The following is a 21,588-nucleotide window of genomic DNA, read 5'->3' as shown; positions in this document are numbered from 1 at the left end:
GTTGAACAGCAATTTGGTTGTTTATGTGCTCTTCACAACCTCAGCAGATATCCTTAGCAGGATGAGTGAATGCATATGCTTTTCTGACATATTTGTGATAATCTCTCTATACAGTATATGGCTGCTTTCATCCAGGTTTGCTTAGGTATAAAGGAATGATTTGCATGCTTCTACTTGCTATTCTAAAGTGAGTAACAATCCCTTATTTCTGGTGTGATGTAAATGAGACGTGTAGATATACAGTAATACCATATGTTTGAAGGCTGTCTTGAACTCCATACATGTTTAGTGGTGGACTTCTCTTTTCTTTCAACCCACCTCAACATAACTTTTTTGGTTATAATTTTTGTTGGTCTCCTAATTGTAATCCATGGATGCCTTGGTTTCCATTCACTGTTTTGATGAAAAGTTGTATGCAGTTTGGTATAAATGGCTCTATAATATTAGGCTTTATCTGTATGTGTATGTGTATGTGTGTATCTGTAATGTTATGTGTATTGGCCTACTTAATAAAAATGCTTGCCTTCTGGATTAAAACCACCATACAGCACAGCATCTCTCTGAATGCATTCCTCCCAATGATCCACCACCTGCAACACTCTCCGTCCCCATTTCAATCCAGGCATCTAAAAGTCAGAGCATCTTTATGTCTCCTCTGCTGTTCTTTCCAGCATGCACTTTTGTTCAGACTCTCCCAGCTCATTCAATTCGTCCCAACTAAAATATAATAAATACAAAAAATCAATAATAAAAATTTATTTGAGCTACATCTCACCATCTTCCCATTTCTTCAAGCCTATGTGCAAAGTTGTTCAGCTCTGCTGTATGCATAGAAAGTGACATTAATCTGAATATGACCAATAGGCAGGTTATGTTAATTTTATTCAATATAACTGTTTAGCCAGTGTTCCTATACTAGTAGACCGTGGTAAATACTAGATCTAGAATAAACACACAGTTCGTCATTTCTGAAGCACATGTCCTGTTGCAGAAGTGAACAGGGACCCAGAGGACCCAAGTTTAACATAGCAGCCCATCCTATGGAGCCAGACTTGTTTAATGACCTATGTTTTGGTATGTAAGAACTATGTGAGTTTTTCCACATAACAGACATCCCATATTTAATTCATCACATGGGAGATATGCTGTGGATGGGCCTGTAGCCAGCAGTTAGCAAAAACACAGCTTGTTACAAGAACAATCTGAGCAGCCTTGATCCTCTTAACTAAGCCAGGATTGTGGGAATAACACAAATATTACTGCTCTGAACTCATTATTCCCTATCTCTGTTTTTAATCAGTTATATACATTCTACATTTAGATAAAACCGACTTAAATGTGTGCATGGGAAACTGCTGATCTGGGGTTAGGCCGATCAATACATCATGCAGTCGCTCTTGGGTGCAATTCTTTAAACTTTTTATTTATAGGGTGGACCACTTTAAACTTACTGACAATGTTTTTTCTGGACTGCTAACTCTCTTAGACTTATGTAACTATCAGAAAACTATGTACTAATTGTTCAGTGGGTGCCCTTTTATTATTTCAGAAAAGCATATGGCAAATGAAATTACAGAGTTAAAACTTATCTTCCTGCTTGTGGTCAGATTCAGAGTAGTTCAGAGTGCGTGACTGCAGTTCTCCATCACTGCCAACATCTAAACAATCTTGATTCCTGAACTTGTTTCCCCAGAGACAGCCGGGTGCCTCAATTCAATGTCAGGAAACCTTGGACATGCAGACTTTTTTTTCCAAATGGTTTAAACAATACTTAGAAATTATTCACCTAAGAATGCCGAAGCAACTCCATTCTTTAATTTTCACTAAATGTTTTAATCAAAATTGGGTGTGGTTGTGGTTACATTCTAACAGCATGCTTTTTAAATGAACAAATACTACATTTTTGGTTTTATCAAAGCATTCATGTAGACTTGTGTTTGTCTGTAGATAGTATTGATAAGGAGCCTGAGCAGACACTACAATTCATGCCCAGCTGAGTGAGCTCTGCTTGATGACAGTGTATTGTGATAACAGTATGTTAACATACTTCATTTGTATTTGAAGCCATTTTATCTTTCCTGTCCTTAGTTTCTGCTAATGGAGGTGTGAATGATATGGCTTCAACAGTTTTGTGCCTGATAAACTACAGAAGCTACCTGAATGCAGTAAAATGTGTATTTTATATTGCAAGGGAAAAGATTAGAACATCTATGCTTTTTTTTTTTTTTTTTTTAATTACTGCTTGTGACAGTAAAGGCAGCCATACATGGATCAAAATTTGATGGGTTCAGCAGGGACCAGCCAAATTTTGACCCATGTATGGGCAGGATGGTTGTACAGATTTGTACAACTGGAACTTTTTCTGGAATGACTCTCTGATCCACTTTGAGAGGAGTCAGTGGTGTTGACTAAAGCTGGCCATACACCTATAGATTATCTGCAGATTTTCTATGGTTAGATGGAAAAAGTGCAACAGATTTCTCCATGTTCGCTAAACTGTGTGAATGGAGGAATCTCCCACTTTTTCCATCTAACCATAGAAAATCTGCAGATAATCTATAGGTATATGGCCAGCTTTACTAAAACTGGAGAGTGAAAAATCTGGTGCAGCTCTGCATAGAAGCCAATCAGCTTCCAGGTTTTATTGTCAAAGCTTAATTGAACAAGCTGAAGTTACTAGCTGATTGGCTACCATGCACAGGTGCACCAAATTTTACACTCTTCAGTTTTAGTAAATCAACTCCAGCCAGTTAGATCGATAGTTTAGAGGGGAATGGCCAAAGATGGGTAAAAATACGGCCGGTCCCTGCTGAACAAGCTGAATTTCAATCCATCTATGGCTAGCTTAAAGAGGAGCTCCAGTCTCCTATGTAAAAATTAAAAGTCAGCAGCTACATAAACTGTAGCTGCTGACTTTTAATAAACAGCCACTCACCTGTCATACAATCCAGAGCTCTGCTCAGTGCAGCTGTTTTCACCCTGTGCCCTCTCTCCCCGCCAATGGCATCTTTGCTATGGGCACCCGGCTATGACAGCTTCACAGCTGGGTGCCCACTGCACATGCGCGAGTGGCACTGTGCACTGTGAATGATCCCACAGTCTTCTAGGACCTGTCATATGTCCCAGTAGACTGTGGGAGGGAAGGGGGAAAGAGAACTTTCACTTTCGATCACCAAGGTGGTTGGAGCAGAAGTGGGTACATGATTTTGACAGTTATCTGCTCCCCTCTCCTCCCCAAAAGCTCCATTTCACAAGCAGGAGCAGGGAAGGAGGCCTTAAAGTGGAATTTCCCCATTTTAGGTGGAGCTCTGCTTTAAGTGGAGATTTCTAGTCACTTCCTTTATGGTCATAAGTACTAGAAATGGGCAGGGAAATCTTCTGGTCGAGGAAATAGGCTGTGATATAGTGATCATGACGTCAACTGATGACAAAACGCAAGCCCAATCTCAATCCAGCGATGTGCACGAGAGCTGAGGCTCTCCCAGCTCTCTCCCTCCTCTTTGGTTCAGATACAGCAGCAGGAGACATTGTCTCCTACTGCTGTCAATCAGAGCCAGTGATAAGGGAGTAGGGGGCAGGGTGAGCCCCACTCTGTGTGTCTTATGGACACACAAAGCAGGGCTCAGGAGCAAACGCAAATGAGTGCCCCCATAGCAAGCCACTTAGAGGGGGGGGGGGGATGCCAGGGGTGCCGGCAGAGAAACTGAGAAGGGGAAGATTGAGGCTGCTCTGTGTAAAACCAATATATAGATCAGGTAAGTATCACATGTTTATTATTTAACCAAAAAAAAAAAAAAAAAAACAAGACTTTACAATCACTTTAAGATGATGGAAATTGTTAATACAGTTTCATTTAAAAAAGATTGCTAAAGGGAAGTTATTAAACTATTAAACAAGATATATTTCTTTGGGGTAATTTTCACAAAGCTAAATTTTTATAATCTATTATTACATAAAGATAATTGTTATCATTATTCCCCTGTATTAGGAGCTAATCTTTCCTTCTATAGTGCTGCTTTTCTTCATTCACACACACATACATTATACCCTTTCCCAAAAACTGATAGCCTATACCTGGAACTGACACAGGGCCAAGCAATCACTGCATGGCCTTGTGTCAGTTCCAGGTACAGCCATTTGTTTTCGGGAAAGAGTATAATGGAGTGTGTGGGTGGTAAGGTGTTCTTTGATGAGGAAGAAACACTTCTGTGCCAAACACAATAGCATTGTTTTATTAAAGAAGTAGAGCATACTCAATTTGCAAGATTAATTTTTTAACATAGTGAATGAAGTGAAGCTGTACTGCTCAGAATCATTTGATCGTGTGTGAGTGACCCCTGTTTTTTTTAATTGCATTGCACACGATTGGGCATTCTTTGCAAAGTGAATTTATACTTTGTTTCACATCATTCATTAGGATAAATAAAAATTCACTTTCAAAGTAAACATGCTCTACTCCTTTAGTTAACCAACCCCAATACAACAGTTAGGAGCACTAGGGTTAAAGGGGACCATACACATAGTGATTTGTGATTGAAGTAGGTACAATTTATCATCACTTAACTACAGACTACTGTCCCTATTGCTTTCACAAAGCAGCAACATTACTATGTCTAAATATACAGTATGGATGGTATCTCTGATATACAATACATCTCTGATACAAATTAGTGACTGGTAGTTAAAACTAATATGTACATTGGGTCAAATCTGATGCAACGGGAGAATAAAGGTTATTCAGTTACGAGTTGTCAAAGATTTATGAACATTTGGTAAGTTAGGAAACTTATCCAAGGAGTTCTATTATTTAAAAATAATTATATTTAATCTGGGCGGATCTCCCAGATCAGATATTAGTGTTTCATACATATTTAAGTTTTCATAACAGTTCTCTAAAATGGATACTTCCCACAGATTGCTTCAGATCCCATTATATTTTTTCTAATGCTTTTGGAGGCCAAATTCTTTTTCTGGTACGTTATATTTGTTATCTTTGCCTGGAAAGTTAAAAAAAAAATTGTTAGAATCCTTCTGGTTTTATCTATCTAAGTATTGCATAGTTTTATCTGTTCAAATATTAATAATTTCCTGTATTTTGTAATTCCAAAATATATTAAATCAATTTAAAGAGGACATCATTTACATCACTCCCTGACCCAAAAGGAGCTGAATATCTAATATCCCTACAAAACCTTTAGTCACTAGGGCCTGTTTTAAGAGGAAGCCAGTTCACCAGCTTCGTCCTAAGAGGAAACCAGAGCACCCAGAGGAAATCCACATAAACATATTTAGAACATACAAACTCCACACAGAAGTGTCCCTATAGAGGGTTTAAACATCAGACCCTAGTGCCTACCGTCCATCCACCAAACTAATATTACAACCTTTGTGACCAGTATTACAACATAATTATTGTACACTGAAACTAGCAGATGTTTAGACATTAATGTGAAAAGAAATCTGCATTTGTGAAATGATTAACAGTTATACATAATTATGGACATTAGATAGATAATTTTTTGTCCTATTAGACAAGGGGTCGTCTGATTAATTGTCTGATTAATTTTTGATTCATTGTAATGATAAATTGTTAAACAAATAAACAAAATAAACATGATAAATTGTTACTCTAATTAGTGGATGTGGGTTCACTTAGTGGAGGGAGGTATTGTTTTAATAATAGTACATTTTATATATTTTGAGAATTACCGTATATACTCGAGTATAAGTCGATCCGAGTATAAGTCGAGGCCCCTAATTTACCACAAAAAACTGGGAAAAACGTATTGACCCGTCACCCGAGTATAAGACGAGGGTGAGAAATGCAGCAGCTACTGTAAGTGAAAAAAGAGGGTCAACAATGCCCATCTGCAGCTGCATGCCTCCCTGTGTCCTGTGCAGCCTACCTGTATCCTGTGCATGTGTCCTGTACATGTGCATGTGTCCTGTGTCCTGTACATGTGCATGTGTCCCGTGTCCTGTACATGTGTATGTGTCCTGTGTCCTGTACATGTGTATGTGTCCTGTGCATGTGTTCGGTACATGTGTATGTGTCCCTGTGTCCTGTACATGTGTCCTGTGCAAGTGTATGTGTCCCTGTGTCCTGTGTCCTGTCCATGTGTATGTGTCCCCGTGTCCTGTGTCCTGTACATGTGTATGTGTCCCTGTGTCCTGTGCATGTGTCCTGTGCCCTGTACATGTGTATGTGTCCATGTGTCCTGTGTCCCTGTGTCCTGTGTCCCTGTGTCCTGTGCATGTGTCCTGTGCATGTGTCCTGTACATGTGTATGTGTCCTGTGTGCATGTGTCCTGTGTGCATGTGTCCTGTGTCCTGTGTCCCTGTGCAGCCTACCTGTGTGCTGTGCAACCTCCCTGTGGAAATCTCCATCCTCCCTGTGGTGATCTCCATCCTCCCTGTGGCGATCTCCATCCTCCGATCAGCGTGTGATAATACACTTCGGCGGCCATTCCACTGTTCAAAGGCCGCGCCTCCTCCTCGTCTGTGATAGGCAGAACACTCAGCAGTCAGCGGTCAGCCTATCATGGACATTCTCTCATTCTCATACCACGGACGAGGATGAGAGAATGTCCGTGATAGGCTGTACACTGACAGCTGGGAAATGGAGTGTTCAGCCTATCACAGACGAACAGGAGGCGCGGCTTTTGAAAGCTGGAATAGCCTCCAAACGGTATTATCACATGCCGCCCGCCGTCTGCCTGCATGACACGCTGATCATGCAGACAGAGGGCGGTGACTCGAGTATGAGTCGAGGGGGGCACTTTCAGCCCAAAAAAAAGGGCTGAGGTATGCTTACTGCATCTGGTAGAGCCCCTGGCTACTACCAGGGCTATTAGAACTCTTCTTACCCTATTGTTGTTTTATGCCAAAAAGCGGATTATTCTCTCTTGGAAGAGTTCCTCAGCCCCAATTCTGGAAAGTATTGGTTAATAAGGCAGTACCATTTTATAGAGCCACTTATTTGAGTAGGGGGGCACTGACTAAATTTGACAAGGTGTGGGGGGGTTGGATGGCATCGGTAGATACGGTATCAGACTAATAACAGATAACATATAGATATTGGTGTATTAGGCCATAACGGGAGATGTATATGACTGGCATACAGGAGAAATATTGATAATTCTGCATTAGGATAACTGGTCACTTGTAGGGGGAGAGAGTTATTTCCTCCTATGAAATTCTTGGTGCTTGGGGGGAGGGAGAGGGAGCCGGGTTATGCTTTGGACTGTATTTAGCATCACAACCCAGGTTGTCGGACAGCTGGGGTGCGGTGTCTCCTAGTGCTTTCCTCCAGTTGGAGGCCAACTTGGACAGTATATATGTAGGCAAAGCTTTGTTGTTTGGGGGGGAGGGAGGGGGGATTTAAATTCATGTCTGATTTTTGTTTTGTATGTAAATGTCCACCGACAACTATGTTATAGTCGGTGGTTGTCGGCCGCAAATATGGCCTGTTGTTATTTATATGCTTAAAAATAATAAAGAATAAAAAAGAATTTTCAAAAAAAAAGGGCTGAAAAATTTGACTTATACTCGAGTATATACAGTATATAGGACAGGGGGTCCTGGTAAAGCTCCCTTGTTGAGTTCCAGGATGAGCAAACAACTGAGAAGCAGCAAGAGTCTTTATATCAATTAGATTAAGGCAGAGCAAGATTTTTTTTTTTTTTTTTACAAAACTCAAGTTGGTTTTCACTAGCATCCTCTGTACAGCAGCATAGCAGATGTGCACTACATGTTCCAGGGCCTACCTCAAATATATCTACTGCCTTGGACAGAAACTCACTAGGACTTTAAGGTTTAATACTGATCTACTGGTGATTCTCAATGTTAGGGGCAACAAGCAACCACTCATCTTTTCCCTTCTGAGGGCTTCATGGGGTGGTGGGGGATAAAAATGTTTGCACTCATGTTAGCAACATTATCGTAAGCAAAATTAACTCTTTTTATTGGAAATTGTCTTTTCCTGCAGTAAAGAAAACATTCCCTAAATTGTATATTTTAGGCATTAAAATTGCATAACAATCTATGTCATTGGAAAGTGTACTATTGGGCTGCTTACTTGGCACAGGGAACCAAAAAACCCTCATTTCAACTTCCTCAGGGAGGGATACCCAAAAGCTCCTGGAGGGGACACGGCCAATGTCAAACTCCTAGGAGATGTGGACACTGTCCAGAGTCTACATTGCCATTCCAAATCCTCAGTTTCATCAAAGGGATCAGTCTCAGCATCAATTCCATATGCCACCTGTGCTTTCTCTTAACTGGGAAACTCCATCAATCACAAAGAGAATGGCTCATGCAGGGAACTCCTGGTTCTAAAGGCAGAAAGTTTTTTTTATCTTAAAGTGGGTGTAAACTGTCACATATACCCAGTGAAGTTAACAGCCTCAGATGATACACAGAGATGAAACAAATCTCCCTATATAAGTTTTACATGTATATCTTCTGTCTTCACCTTGATATACTGTTTAGAAAGTGCACGTTCTGTTAGAATTTTCACTTCCTGATTCCCCTGTAGGAGGGGATCATTGCTAGACACTGTGAAAGACAGCAAGACAGCTGATTGGAGGAAAGGCACACCCCCCCCCCCCCTCCCCACACATGCAGAGCTTGCCTGTGTATAGTTTAGCTTTGTGCTAATCTATTTATAGCACTCTCCTCCGAAACACAAACAGGTCTAACTCCCAACTGGGAGAGCTTGTCAAAGTTCTCAGGCTGATAAAAGACGAACAGGGCAAAGCTACGAGACACAGGGCTTTGAAGAGAGATAACAAAAGACTGCAGATATATGTGCCCAGCTCAAATTTCATGAATTGGGTTTACATCCACTTTAATGCATTCTATGCATTAAGATAAAAAAATCTTCTGTGTGCAGCAGCCCCCCTCAGCCCCCTAATACTTACCTACCAGAGCCCCATCTTGATCCAGCGATGTTGCATGAGAGCCTCGGCTGTTCAGGACTCTCCCTCTTGATTGGCTGAGGCACAGTAGCGGGCGCCATTGGCGCCCACTGCTGTCAATAAAAGTCAGTGAGCCAATGAGGAGAGAGAGGGGCTGGACCGAGCCGTGGCTCCATGTCTGAATGGACACACAGAACAGCAGCTCGGCTCGCGTGCCCCCATAGCAAACTGCTTGCTGTGGGGGCACTTGGCAGGAGGGAGGGGCCAGGAGCGCTGATGTGGGACCTGAGAAGAAGAGGATCTGGGCTGCTCTGTGCAAAACCACTGCACAGGACAGGTAAGTATAGTATGCTTTTTGTTTTTAAACAAAAAACCCAAGGTTTTAAAGTGGAGTTCCATCCAGAAATGGAACTTCCGCGGATCAGATTCCTCAGCTCCTCCGGTGCCACATTTGGCATCTTTCATGGGGGAGTATCAAATCCAGATATCTGCTCCCACTTCCGGGGAAAAATCGCCACAATATTGGGAATATTGCGAACTACGCAATGTCTGGCCTCCCCCCCCCCCCGCTGCCTTCTGGGAGACACACAGGTACCAGAAGATAGCAGGGATCATTCAGAAAGCGCAGCGTGACTCGCACATGCGCAGTAGAAATCAGGCTGTGAAGCCGTAAGGCTTGACTTCCTGTTTTCCTTAGTAAGGATGCCAGCGCCTGCACCCAGAGCCGAGGGACGGGTCGGCTTCGGGTGCCGACATCGCGGGCTCCCTGGACAGGTAAGTGTCCATATAATAAAAGTCAGCAGCTGCAGTATTTGTAGCTGCTGACTTATAATTTTTATTTACCCTGGTGGAACTCCGCTTTAATATCACTTTAATTGAGATTAAATTCTTTGTCTTAAAAGCCTTCTAACATATTATACATATTTGTATAGTATTATGGTCAAGATATTACAATACAATAGGAATTTTTTGTCCACCGAACAACACTACATCTGACCACCATAAACCAAAGACACTATTTCATTCATTTTTAATATTCAAAGCAAACTTCCCCATCCATCCGTGTTTCCATGCTTTATTTTACTGAGAATTACCTTTTAAAAACACCTGTAGCATTTTTGGCCGTGGCCATCTTGAGTAAGGGCAGATGATTAAATTCCTGAAGACTCCTGGGATGTATGACACAATTTGCCAAACAAGTAAATATGATATACTTTCCTGCCTATTTACTAATGCTAGCAGCATACGGATTAAAAAGTAGTCAATGTTGATTAAGAGAGTGAAGTTCTGCTTTAAGACTGGTCAATCTTATCTTTTGACCACCTCATATAAGAGGACAATTGCCTAATCTGGATAAATCTTGCCAGATCCATTGAGGAGCATCTTATTTCTATGGCCTTATTGTAATTCTTAAGTCTCACAGTTCATCTTATTATTTAACACAGTCATTTTTAATTCTGTCTGCTGTCAAAGTGATTATGATGTTAACAGAACTTTTTCAATTAGTGTTGCATCATGTATTGATTGGTGCCAGGATCAAAGGTTAAATAACTTGCCCTTTGTAATAAGGAACTGACAGGGCAAATGAAACCAAGATCCAAGCAAGTTTTACAGACAAGACGTCTAAAAGGGAAGCTTAACTTTCATGTTTAGTCAGCTCACTGTCCACATGGAGCCATATAGTCTTGGAAAGTAAACAGTGAAAGGGAACCATGACATGGTGGTACACCACCACATCAATAAATGTTCCATTCTTAGCTAGCAGCAACAATATTTCCATGGTGACAAGTGGTGAAGCCCCAACCTCGTGAGATGTGATCTCGTGGTTTCTGGGCTTTGTGTGGTTTATGGTCAGTAATCTGGGGAAGGGCTGAGTGTGAACTGTGCAGGGTTATATATTGTGTGGAATCAGGATTGCTGGTACATGTTTACAGGCCTCAGTATGTTCTTGCAATATGCCAGAGATATAAGGATTAATTGGAGGCCAAGGGGAGAACTGACCCATGCTTTATTTACACTATATACTCCTGACCCTTGCTTTCTGGGTGTAGGCTTAAATATTTGCCTCTGTGTGTACCACCTCCTTTTTCTCCTCTGGGTCCCCAAGGAAGTGGGGGGGGGGGGTGACTGTCGGGTAGGCTGTAAGTGACCCCACGATTCTGGTGCCAAATTGCCATGGTTAATGGTAGGCATGGCAAAAGGCAATGGTTTAGTGTGGCACACGTTCACATCTTTCAGCATCAGCTTGCTTTTCCTTTGGTCATAGGAAATCCAAAACTAAAGAGAAAGTTGCTTCTGGAAGACTCTATTCTCCTAGATGTTGTGATTGCAGTTCTGAACAGGGAGCAGGTAGCTATATAATGCCAAGTGTGTGTCACTTACTGTGTGTCCTGCTGTGATCGATGTCTAAATAGTGTAGTACCTGCACTCAAAACCACCAGCCTAACATATCTTATTAGTACTGATTTAGGGGACTAGTGTCTACCTGACCCCCCCCCGGCCAATGTTCACCTGGATATAACGAAATGAATTAAAGCTTAGGAGTACTGTTAGCAACATTTGATAATGACATACTGTCAATATGTTCAGATAAGATAAACCTAATGCTAGGTGCCATGCAAGTGTCTGTACCAACCTGCAGCAGATGGAGTCTCAGCCGCTACAGCTGTTCTGTTTGGCAAAGCTCTTACTGGTAGTGTCAAGACTTTCCTGTCCCTTCCCACCTCTTGCACATACCTAATAACTGGTGCACAGCCTATCATGATGCGGAAATAGGAATGTGTGGGAGCTAGGGGGGAACAGGCACGCTCTGACTTTACCAGGAAGTGTCAAAGCTTTGCCCAATTAGAACGGTCTGTGACTCAGCCAAAGTTACTGCAAGTGCAGGTATCTCCACTTCCAGTTGCCTCCAGTTTATACCCTGCAGTTGCTTTTTTTTAAGCTTATAGCGTCAAAACAAAGGTGTACTGTACAAACATCCACTTCTGGAACTTCTGCCTAACATGTGAAAATTAAAAGTCAGCATCTACAAATACTGTAGCTAGAGATACCTACCAATCCACGTAGTCCAGCGTTATCATCCTCACAGCTGATTCTGTGCTCTGCCATCTTGGATTTGGGAGCTGGCTTTGGATCATGTTTTGGTCTGGCAGCCTGCGGCTTTTTTGGATGTGTGATGTTATCCCAAGGTGATGTCATCCTTTTCTAGCCAAAAATAAAAGTGATTGTAAAGGTACAGTTTTTTTTTTTTTTTAATAATAAACATGTTATACTTACCTGCTCTCTGCAATGGTTGTGCATAGAGCAGGCCGATCCTCCTCTTCTCGGGTCCCCCACCAGCGCTCCTGGACCCTCCTCCCTGCTGAGTGCCTCATCCTCCGCTTTCTATGGGGGTACTTCTGCATGCTCACTCCGGAGCCAGCTATGTGTATCAATAAGACACACAGAAAGTGGCTTGCCCCCCGCCACCTGCTTGCTCCTCACTGGCTGCTGTGTCTGACCCAATGAGAAAAGAGAGAGCCGAAAGAGCCTCTGCTCTTGTGCACATTGCTGGACTGAGATCAGGCTCAGGTAAGTATAAGGGGGAGCTTTTTAACTTTAATGAATAGAATTCTTTAACCCGTTCATGACCAGCTGCCGCAGTTATACTGCGGCAGGTTGGCTCCCCTGTGCGAGCCGTTGTAGCTGTACGTCAGCTTTTTAAGACGTTTTAGCAGGCGCACTCACAGCGTGTCCCCGGAGCTGATGCGCATGCCCAGCGGGCACGATGACCGCCGGGCACCTGCGATTGCTCGTGACAGAGCGAGAACCGGGATCTTTGTGTGTAAACACACAAATCCTGGTTCTCTCAGGGGAGAGGAGACAGATCGTGTGCTCCTACTAAGTAGGAACACAGATTGCTCTCCTTCCCTAGTCAGTCCCATCCCCCCCACAGTTAGAACACACCTAGGGAACACAGTTAACCCCTTGATCGCCCCCTAGTGTTAACCCCTTCCCTGCCAATGACATTTATACAGTAATCAGTGGCTATTTTTAGCTCTGATCGCTGTATAAATGTCACTGGTCCCAAAAAAGTGTCCGATCTGTCCGCCGCAATGTTGCAGTCACGATAAAAATCGCTGATCACCGCTATTACTAGTAAAAAAAAATTAAAATGCCATAAATATATCACCCTATGTTGTAGACGCTATAACTTTTACGCAAACCAATCTATATACACTTATTGTGATTTTTTTAACCAAAAATATGTAGAAGAATCAATATCGGCCTAAACTGATGAAGAAATTATCTTTTTATTTTTTTTTAATTTGGGATATTTATTATAGCAAAAAGTACAAAATATTGTGTTTTTTTTTTCCAAAATTGTCACACTTTTTTTATTTATAGCTCAAAAAATAAAAACCACAGAGGTGATCAAATACCAGCAAAAGAAAGCTCTATTTGTGGGGAAAAAAGGATATCAATTCTTTTTGGGTACAACGTCGCACGACCGTGCAATTGTCAGTTAAAACGACGCAGTGCCGTATCGCAAAAAATGGCCCGGTCAGGGATGGGGCAAATCCTTCTGGGGCTGAAGTGGTTAAGGAAAAAAATCCTTCTGCCTTTAGAACCACTTTAAGGAAGTGGAAGTGTATACGTATCAAAAAAATGGTAACCTCCCACAAAAAAAGGACACATCTCAAATGCTGGGGGTGGAAAATAATAAGAAAAACTTAAATTTTCAGCTGAAGTTCTGCTTTATGGAGTAATCTGTCAGAAAAAAAAAAGTCCTTATTTTACAAAGTAGATTTAAAAAGCAAAAATGTATGTGCATTGTCTTTTACTGCTGATCTTGATTGGTACGTGACAGATTTGCTTTATGTTCTCCATGATTAAGCCCCGGTGGCGGGGCGAAACATGTTGAGTCGTGGTCTAGATGCATCGTGCTGAGGCTGCTTTTATCTGCTAACCACTCAGGCCGGATGAGGTGTGCAGCGGCCGGGCTATCTCTTCTTAGGTTTGCTTTATGATTGTTACACTGGGCGTAGGCTTCTATAAGGTTAAAACAAGGGCACAAAGCAAGAACAGGAAGCACTACTGTTAAATCTGGCCCACAGATATCCACTGAGGGTCTACCTGAAAGTACCTAATACTGAATGGTGTGTACCACAGCAATCATTCCGATAGTGATATGTAACAACTTTGTTATGCTGATAAAAACCTACTTAAGATAGCGCCCTTTAGTTTGATCCTTATCAGTGCTCTGTTTATTAACTAAAATAATGACCCTTAAAAGAGGCATAGGAGAGTTTGTAAAATCCCCTAAAGGGAAAGAATATCCTGATTCTGAATACAATAATTATATTGCATTGCAGACAACTGAAAGTGCTTCCTGCTTTCCTTCCTGTCCTGCTCCTGTACTCTCCAACAGGCTGGAAACAAAGATCCACTTCTCTAAAATCTGTATTTCCTTAAAAGAAAAACGGATTCAATTACACATTTATTGAAGCAAACCCTATACATTGGAGATTGTCTATTAGAACAATTTTCCATCTTTGGATGGCTGCAAACTGAACTGAACTCTGGGCAGATAGAAAAATAGACACCAACCAAATGAGTACATGTATTTTACATATATAGCGATACCCCCGAAGGAGCTGCTTTTGTTTGTTCAGTCCGTTACTCTGCCTCTCAAACCCAAAGAACTGTCCCAGCCCCTCTGGCAAACCTAGCAATATGATTAATGTAATAACCCAGTAATAACACACAAACTCAGTTCTGCTCTCTCAAGTTTACTTGGACCAGAGAAAAGTTTAAAGTAATATTAGTCAGCCAAGTCCTGTATAAGTAGCCAGGATTTGGTTGAAACAGTTCTCAAAACAGTCAATAACACTATGCAACAATAAAAGAATAAAAAAACAACATACACAGATTAAATAGACTCCCCAAACAAGCTATTGATTGATGTAGAATACTATAGCTAAAGGGGAACCCCAGGCTGGCCTATAGTACCTCCAATACATACACAATGAAGTAATACAAACACCAGTGGCATGTCCCCTTTAAGAGCAACAATAATAATGTTCTAGGAGCAAAGCTTTGCATTTGTTCTCTTCACCGGCATGTAGGAGCTCTGTGGACAAGGGTCCCTCAATGTAACAGGGTAATGAGAAGGACTGTAAAATAGCTGGTGCTGTGACATAGCATTCCTCTACGTGATCCGGATAACAGGTGTCTGTGCACAGTATTCAGGTGTGGTGTTTTATGGAAGGCAATAAGATTCCTGGGCAAAGCCCCCTCACCAATCCTATACGCATTCAGTGGTCCTCCAAAGAGCGATCAACTGATTCTCCTGGCTGCAGACGTGTCGTGATGGCTTTCAGTCTCTGACCCGTTGAATCTGCAGATTCCGTGACATTCCGCGCTCCTGCGGAGTGTCCTTCTGGAAGCATGCGGGTTCTGTTCCTCTGGACTGGAGCTGCCGACTGTGTGCCCCTTGATATGCTGCAATCCCCTCACACAGCAACAGAGGGTTGCCCGCCGATGGGATCCAGGAAACAAGGCCTCTCGGCCTGGTCTGCCCTGGGCTTTTTAGAGTCTCTCCCACAATCCTCTTGACTCTTTGCGGTGCAGCCTGGGATTTGCAGTCCTGCCCCCTCACACAGTCAGTCAGGCTGCCTTGTGCTGGGACTTCATATTCCACAGTTCTTTGCTGCTGTTCCCTGATGATTGGCTCTCAGTCTCTTCCAATAGGGAGGCTACAAAGTAAACAGTTCTGTGTGTCTGTGTGTGTGAGTGGACTGGAAAGGGGGGGGGAGCCCATGCAGCTGCTAGCAGGCAGCTCTCTCTCCCTCGTGGATTCAATCAGCCTGGAGAGGTACCTGCTACACATAGAACAAGTAAATTAGCTTGTTATTAATAAATGTACTGTAGAAAGCTGAGAGATATAATGGCCATGCAAATACTCTTACAAGGAATGTGCAGACAGAAAGAAAGATAAGAGAGAAGGCTACATAATTCTTCTGCTGTTTCTTAAAGAGGAAGCAAACCCTGATGGGTTTACTTCCTCTTTTGTTCCCTGCAAAGTAAAATCGTAATGGGCTAGTATGCATCGCATACCAGCCCATTATGTGGCACTTACCTGCAAACGAGGCCCGTGCCATCCCCGCTGGAGGCCGCATCCTTCTTCGCCCCTCTTCCTTCTGGGGCCACGGACTCTGGCTGTGTGACTGGCCGGAGCCGCGTGACATCACTCGTGTGCATTTGCGTGCCAGAGCCGCCAGTCACAGCACTCTCTTGGGAAGAAATGGCATAAAGAGACATTTCTTCACAGCGCATGCACCAATAACATCATCGGCGCACTACAAGGTAAATATCTCCTAAACAGCGCACGTTTAGAAGATATTTACAGTACCTATAGTTAAGCCTTATTCTAAGTTTCCCTATAGCTACAAGTTCTAAAAAGGGGTTTTCAACCACTTTAATTAGCCAATCACAGGCTAAGGGCCAAGAGGTAATCAAGCTATACTACATATCAGAGAAAAGTAATGTCAGTAGCTTGGTAGGGCTGTGCAAATCTTTAGCATTCCATACACACTTTTTTTTTTCGTTCAAACAACTGGTTAAACAAAAAAAAAAAAAAGATTTCCCCATCTATGCACTCAGTGCGTGGAACTCTCCCGCTGAGCTATTGTATTCTGACAGTGAGGAGGTTTCCCCGCTGTCTGAATACACAGATCAGCGCTAATGGCTGTAACTGGCAGTTTTGACAGATCGGGTAAAACCCGTTAGGGTGGTTATACAGTAGTTGAACTGTAGGTCGACTTCTGTACAACCTCAGTGCCCATGCATGGATCAAAAATTGGCTAGTTCCTGCTGAACTGTTTGAAATTCGATCCATGTATGGCCACCTTTAGGGCTGGTTCACACCACAAAAACACACTCCAGATCCGTTCTGGATGCATTTCTGCATGCACGTTTTTAACGCATTTTTAATACATTTTTCATGTGTTTCCGGATGTATTCCAAATGCATTTTTCTCTTCTTTTTTTCTGTTTTTTTTACTGTACTGGGGTCTGGTGCATTTTTGATGCGTTCCATTGCATTCTGCTGCGTTTTTGATGCCTTTTACTTCTTTCCAGTACAGTCCAGTGCAGAAAAATGCAGCATATTCTACTTTTTTTTCTGGAACTGGAACGCCCTGGAACTGACTGCACTGGTGTGAACTATGCCATTGGAAACCATATAACTTACTTTCCAATGCATTTTTGATGCAGAACAAAACGCACTGGACTGCATGTGGTGTGAACTGGCCCAAAGGCAGAATTACATAATTTTCACTACATATATAAAGGAAAAAACGTTTTTATTACAAAAATAATGAAAAAGACATACTTGGGGTAACACCCCTTAACCTCCCTGGCGGTATTCCCGAGTTTGGCTCGGGGTGGAATTTCAGAACCAAAAGCGGTAACCCCGAGCCAGACTCGGGAACGCATCGCAGGATCCAGGAAGAGCTTACTTACCTTGTCCCCTGGGTCCTGCAATGTCTCCCCGCAGTGTGAGTGGCTCGTCTGCTCGATTCATCACGGTGTCGGGCTCTGTTCCCTGCGAGCGTTGCGACGCACGGAGACGGAGAACGGAGACGGAGAACAGAGACGGAGAACGGCGCCAAATTCAAAAAGTGAAACACACACAATACATACAGTATACTGTAATCTTACAGATTACATTACTGTATGAAATTATTTCACATCCGTTTTGTCCCTAGTGGTTTCTCCAGTGGCCTGCATGCAGTTTTATATTATAAAAACTGTTCTTTCTGGAAACTGGAGATTGTCCATAGCAACCAAAACTGCCCCTTTACATCAAAAGGGGTTTTAGACCAGCTAGAAAACAGCGATAATAAATTAGAATCACTCGCAGAATTAAGTGATAGTGATTTGTGGAGAAATCCGTCATCAAACACTGAAAAGTAATGACAGCGACAATTCTGCAAATGAGCAAATTTCAGTGTTTTTGATTTGATTACATTATTGAATAATTTAGATTATTATAGTATTATTTGGTATAATTATTTATAGTTATTTATTATATTATAATTTATGATTTCGTGTTTCAAACTTTATCATACCCGGAAAATCTACTAGACTCTAGTTTTGACAGATTTAAGTGAGTTATTCCTAAGAAATACAGGCCTACAATATAAAACACCAAATTTCCATGCAAAATAATTGTACCGCTTTCAGCATCAAACATATGAAATAATCATACCGCCAGGGAGGTTAAAAGCTAGGCTTTTTACATGGAGGCACATATCTCCGGCCCTTATATTGCGTGAACCCCTCAATGACTGTATCTTCAGCTACAGACCTTATTTTGGGATTTCTGCCTACTCACTGGGAGATCTGCTAGTTAAGCATGTGTTGCGGAAACACTTAGGAGTATCAATTTTGGGCTCTGATTGAGTAACAACCTTCGTTCCCTGATCCTGGGGTTGGTTTTGTGACTTGGGGGTAGGGTCTGCCGCTCTTTTGACTTGGTCCGTTTGTCCGCATCTGCACACTTTCCAGCATTTCTAAATGGGGCGAAGGCAACATCACGTGCATCTCCTCCGATGTTGAGTTTTTTGTTCTCAGTTTTGTTTCAACTATATATATCCCCTGAAGCCCTGAAGAAGCCAATACAGGTGAAACGCATCGGGGTGAGTTGCCTTTTGCTGCTTGAATACATGTTGTGTACATAATGAATTATTACTTGAGATTTATGCTCTAATTATTTGTATGCATGACACTATATGTGGGAAAGAAATTCTACCTTTGGAGATGCTCTTTCTTGGTCTGAACAAAAATGTGTAGGAACAAATCTATGCTTTTAAGGGGTTTATATATGTACTGAAAATTATTCTGAGAGGAGGTTCCCAGCACTTCTACAGTCCCATGTATTAGACCTAATTATTTACACAAGGTAACTGCTACAGTATATTTTGCTCAACTTTGTGAGCTAATCCTTTAGTGACTAAAAAGGCCTAATTTGCAAAAGAGATTCTTGTAGTTTGAATATGATTTAGATGACTTGTGCACGTGCATGCAATTTAAATTGCCAAGCTTACCAAAAAAGTCAGAATACCGGTGTAGTTGGGGTTCAGGAATACACACAATTATACAAAACTTGAGGTTCCTTTTAGAAATAGTACAAACAAAATTGTTAATATAGTTCTAGTACTTGCATTCATTTAGATGCATGTTTTCAAAGTCTTAGATCACCAGCTAATTGACTCAGATTTTTAGGAGTCTCTTTATAAATTGAGTTTTCACACAACTCTTACCCAAGATTAACACATTTTTCTAATTGGATTCAATTGGAAAAGTGTGTGAATCTTTACTGGTAATTTATAAACAATCCCTTTAGTATAACCTTTCTCAACTAGGGTTCCTTCAATGGTTGCTAGGGGTTTCTTGAACAATGAGCAAATGTTAACTCTCAAATAAGTACACACTTCCCAATGACCAATAATGTAAGGGACAGTCTTTCCAGTGACCAGTACAGTAAGATACATTCTTCCCACAGACCTCCAAAGCAAAAAGCATTCTTTCCAATGACCAATGTAATGGGGCACTTCTCCCATTAACTACCAGTGTAAGGGGGACCTCCTCCCGCTGACTGCTAGTTTAAGGGGATCCTTCTGAAACTGTGCACCAATGTAAAAAGGTCCTGCCCACACTGACCACTAATCTAAGGGGCCCTTCTCCACTGACCACCATTGTTGGGGGCAATACACTGACCACCAATGTAAGGGACCACTTTTCACTAAGCCACAATGTGAGCAAGCATTAATCCACTAACCACCAATGTGGAGGAACACTACTTTTAATTTTTGTTCTTTTAATTTATTATTATTATCATTATAGAAAATATTTTTTTTTCATATAAAGAGCAACCCTGGGTGTAAAGTATGGCAAGCAAAACTACAAATAAAGGATTAAGGAATAGTGGGTGTGGAGCTCCTCTGCTAATAATGTAATGTGTATGTGGTTCCTTTTAACATAAAATAAAATAAAATGAAATATCTTCAAAAAAGTGTCTGGTGCTCTGTGATTTGCAATGTGGTATCCATATGAAAGTACACATTTAAATTACCAAATTACTGAATCAATGAAAAATACATTCAAATAAGTTTGTAGTGACAGGTGTTCTTGTGGACCAGATATTAGGTAACCATTACACTCTATAACAGTACAAATGACCAGTTTGTGTTGTGTGCCAGAAAGTCTTTGGGTAAGTAATCAGTTCATATATACATCAATATTCATTCACTTGATAAGTTTGTAAAGTGACAGGTGCTCTTATGAACCAGATATTAAGTAAACATAACTTCTATAACTATTTATTCCGTTCAAACAGTCAGAATTGCACTTACAATTTTTCAGCATTCAATAGGCATAGGAATCAAGAAGTCCGGGACGCTATGCGCTCCACAGACCCGACAGGAAGTGACGCAATGACGCTGGAAGCTCCGTCCTATGCGTTTCGTGCCTAATGAATGCTGACAAATTGTAAGTGCAATTCTGACTGTTTGAACAGAATAAATAGTAAAAACAGTATTGTGCTATGGGATTTACTTGCTCTCTATATATGTATGAGACAAAGGGGCTAATTTTCTAAGGGAGAAAGGATAGGAAAGACACATACAAGCGTGGATCTGGGTCCTGCCATACAGCAGTGCAACTGTGAATGCAAGGTACCCCCTTGAAGGGATAGCTCTCTGGTAAGTGCAATAGCATTAGGGGATCACAAAGTGGAGCACCAGCACAAGCCTGAATTTGTGACATGCACAAATAAAGAGCACCTGTCACTTTATTTTTTAATCATATATGAACTGTTTACTTATTCAAGGACTTTCTGGCGCATATCACAAATTAGTTTTTTAAGATGCCTTGACTCTTCACACAAGTCATTCTAATGGCTTATTGCTTACAATGTAGAGATGGTCTGATCAAATAGATTTTCTGCTATTTAGGGGGAAAAAAAGAACACCTAATAGACTAAAGACCACGTGAAGGCTAAGTACCGGTTCACACGGGGACGGCTTCAAAGTCGCCCAACTCTTGTCCAACTCTGAAGCCGTCCCGTACAGCGTGACTTCAATGTGGCTTGCAAAACAACTTCCATATAGAAGTCAATGCAAGCTGCTCCGAAGTCGCCCCAAAGTAGTACAGGAACCTTTTTTTAAGTCAGAGCGACTTGAGTCGCTCCTATTAGAACGGTTCCATTGTAAAGCATGGAGCGCAACTTGTCAGGCGGCTAAGCCGTCTGACAGGTCGCCCGAGTGTGAACTGGCACTAAGGGGTGAATTAAAGAAAGAAAGCACAACATAGGTGTATCCCACCCCGAACAGAATAATAATCTTTAAATTTTCAAAGGATTCAAGAGTGCAGTCATGTATGTAAAAAATGTATGTTTTTTCCTCCAGCAGGAAAATGGCTCATGACAACTGCTGAACTAGTTCAAACATTTTCAAGAGAAAATGCTGCATAAAAGCCTTTGGATGATTTTACTCTGGACTGTCCCATCTGTAACAGGTAAGTGAATAAAGGTTGAACTTCAGTTTATATCCATCCTGCATAACTTGTGCAGAGGCAAAGCTGTGGAGGGACTTCACAGGTCCACCCACTACAGGCTGCCTGCAGAA

At 41.7% G+C, this 21,588-nt stretch overlaps 1 protein-coding gene across 2 annotated transcripts in view; it reads left to right on the top strand.

Moving 5' to 3' along the window:
* ACVRL1 (activin A receptor like type 1) overlaps positions 1–21,588 on the top strand; it is a 138,044-nt gene that overhangs the window by 33,237 nt on the left and 83,219 nt on the right. The window contains exon 2 of one of the 2 annotated variants that reach the window (XM_073614113.1): positions 21,373–21,478. In XM_073614113.1, the coding sequence (XP_073470214.1) occupies positions 21,424–21,478 (55 nt within the window). In that variant the 5' untranslated portion in view covers positions 21,373–21,423. Of the gene's footprint in view, positions 1–21,369; positions 21,479–21,588 lie in introns of both variants that reach the window. The other variant, XM_073614112.1, reaches the window with a different exon arrangement.

This window comes from Aquarana catesbeiana, linkage group LG02, assembly GCF_042186555.1.
Source record: "Aquarana catesbeiana isolate 2022-GZ linkage group LG02, ASM4218655v1, whole genome shotgun sequence".
Taxonomy (NCBI): domain Eukaryota; kingdom Metazoa; phylum Chordata; class Amphibia; order Anura; family Ranidae; genus Aquarana; species Aquarana catesbeiana.
The sequence above is the reverse complement of the archived record's forward strand: the minus strand, read 5'-3'. Positions and strand labels throughout refer to the sequence as shown.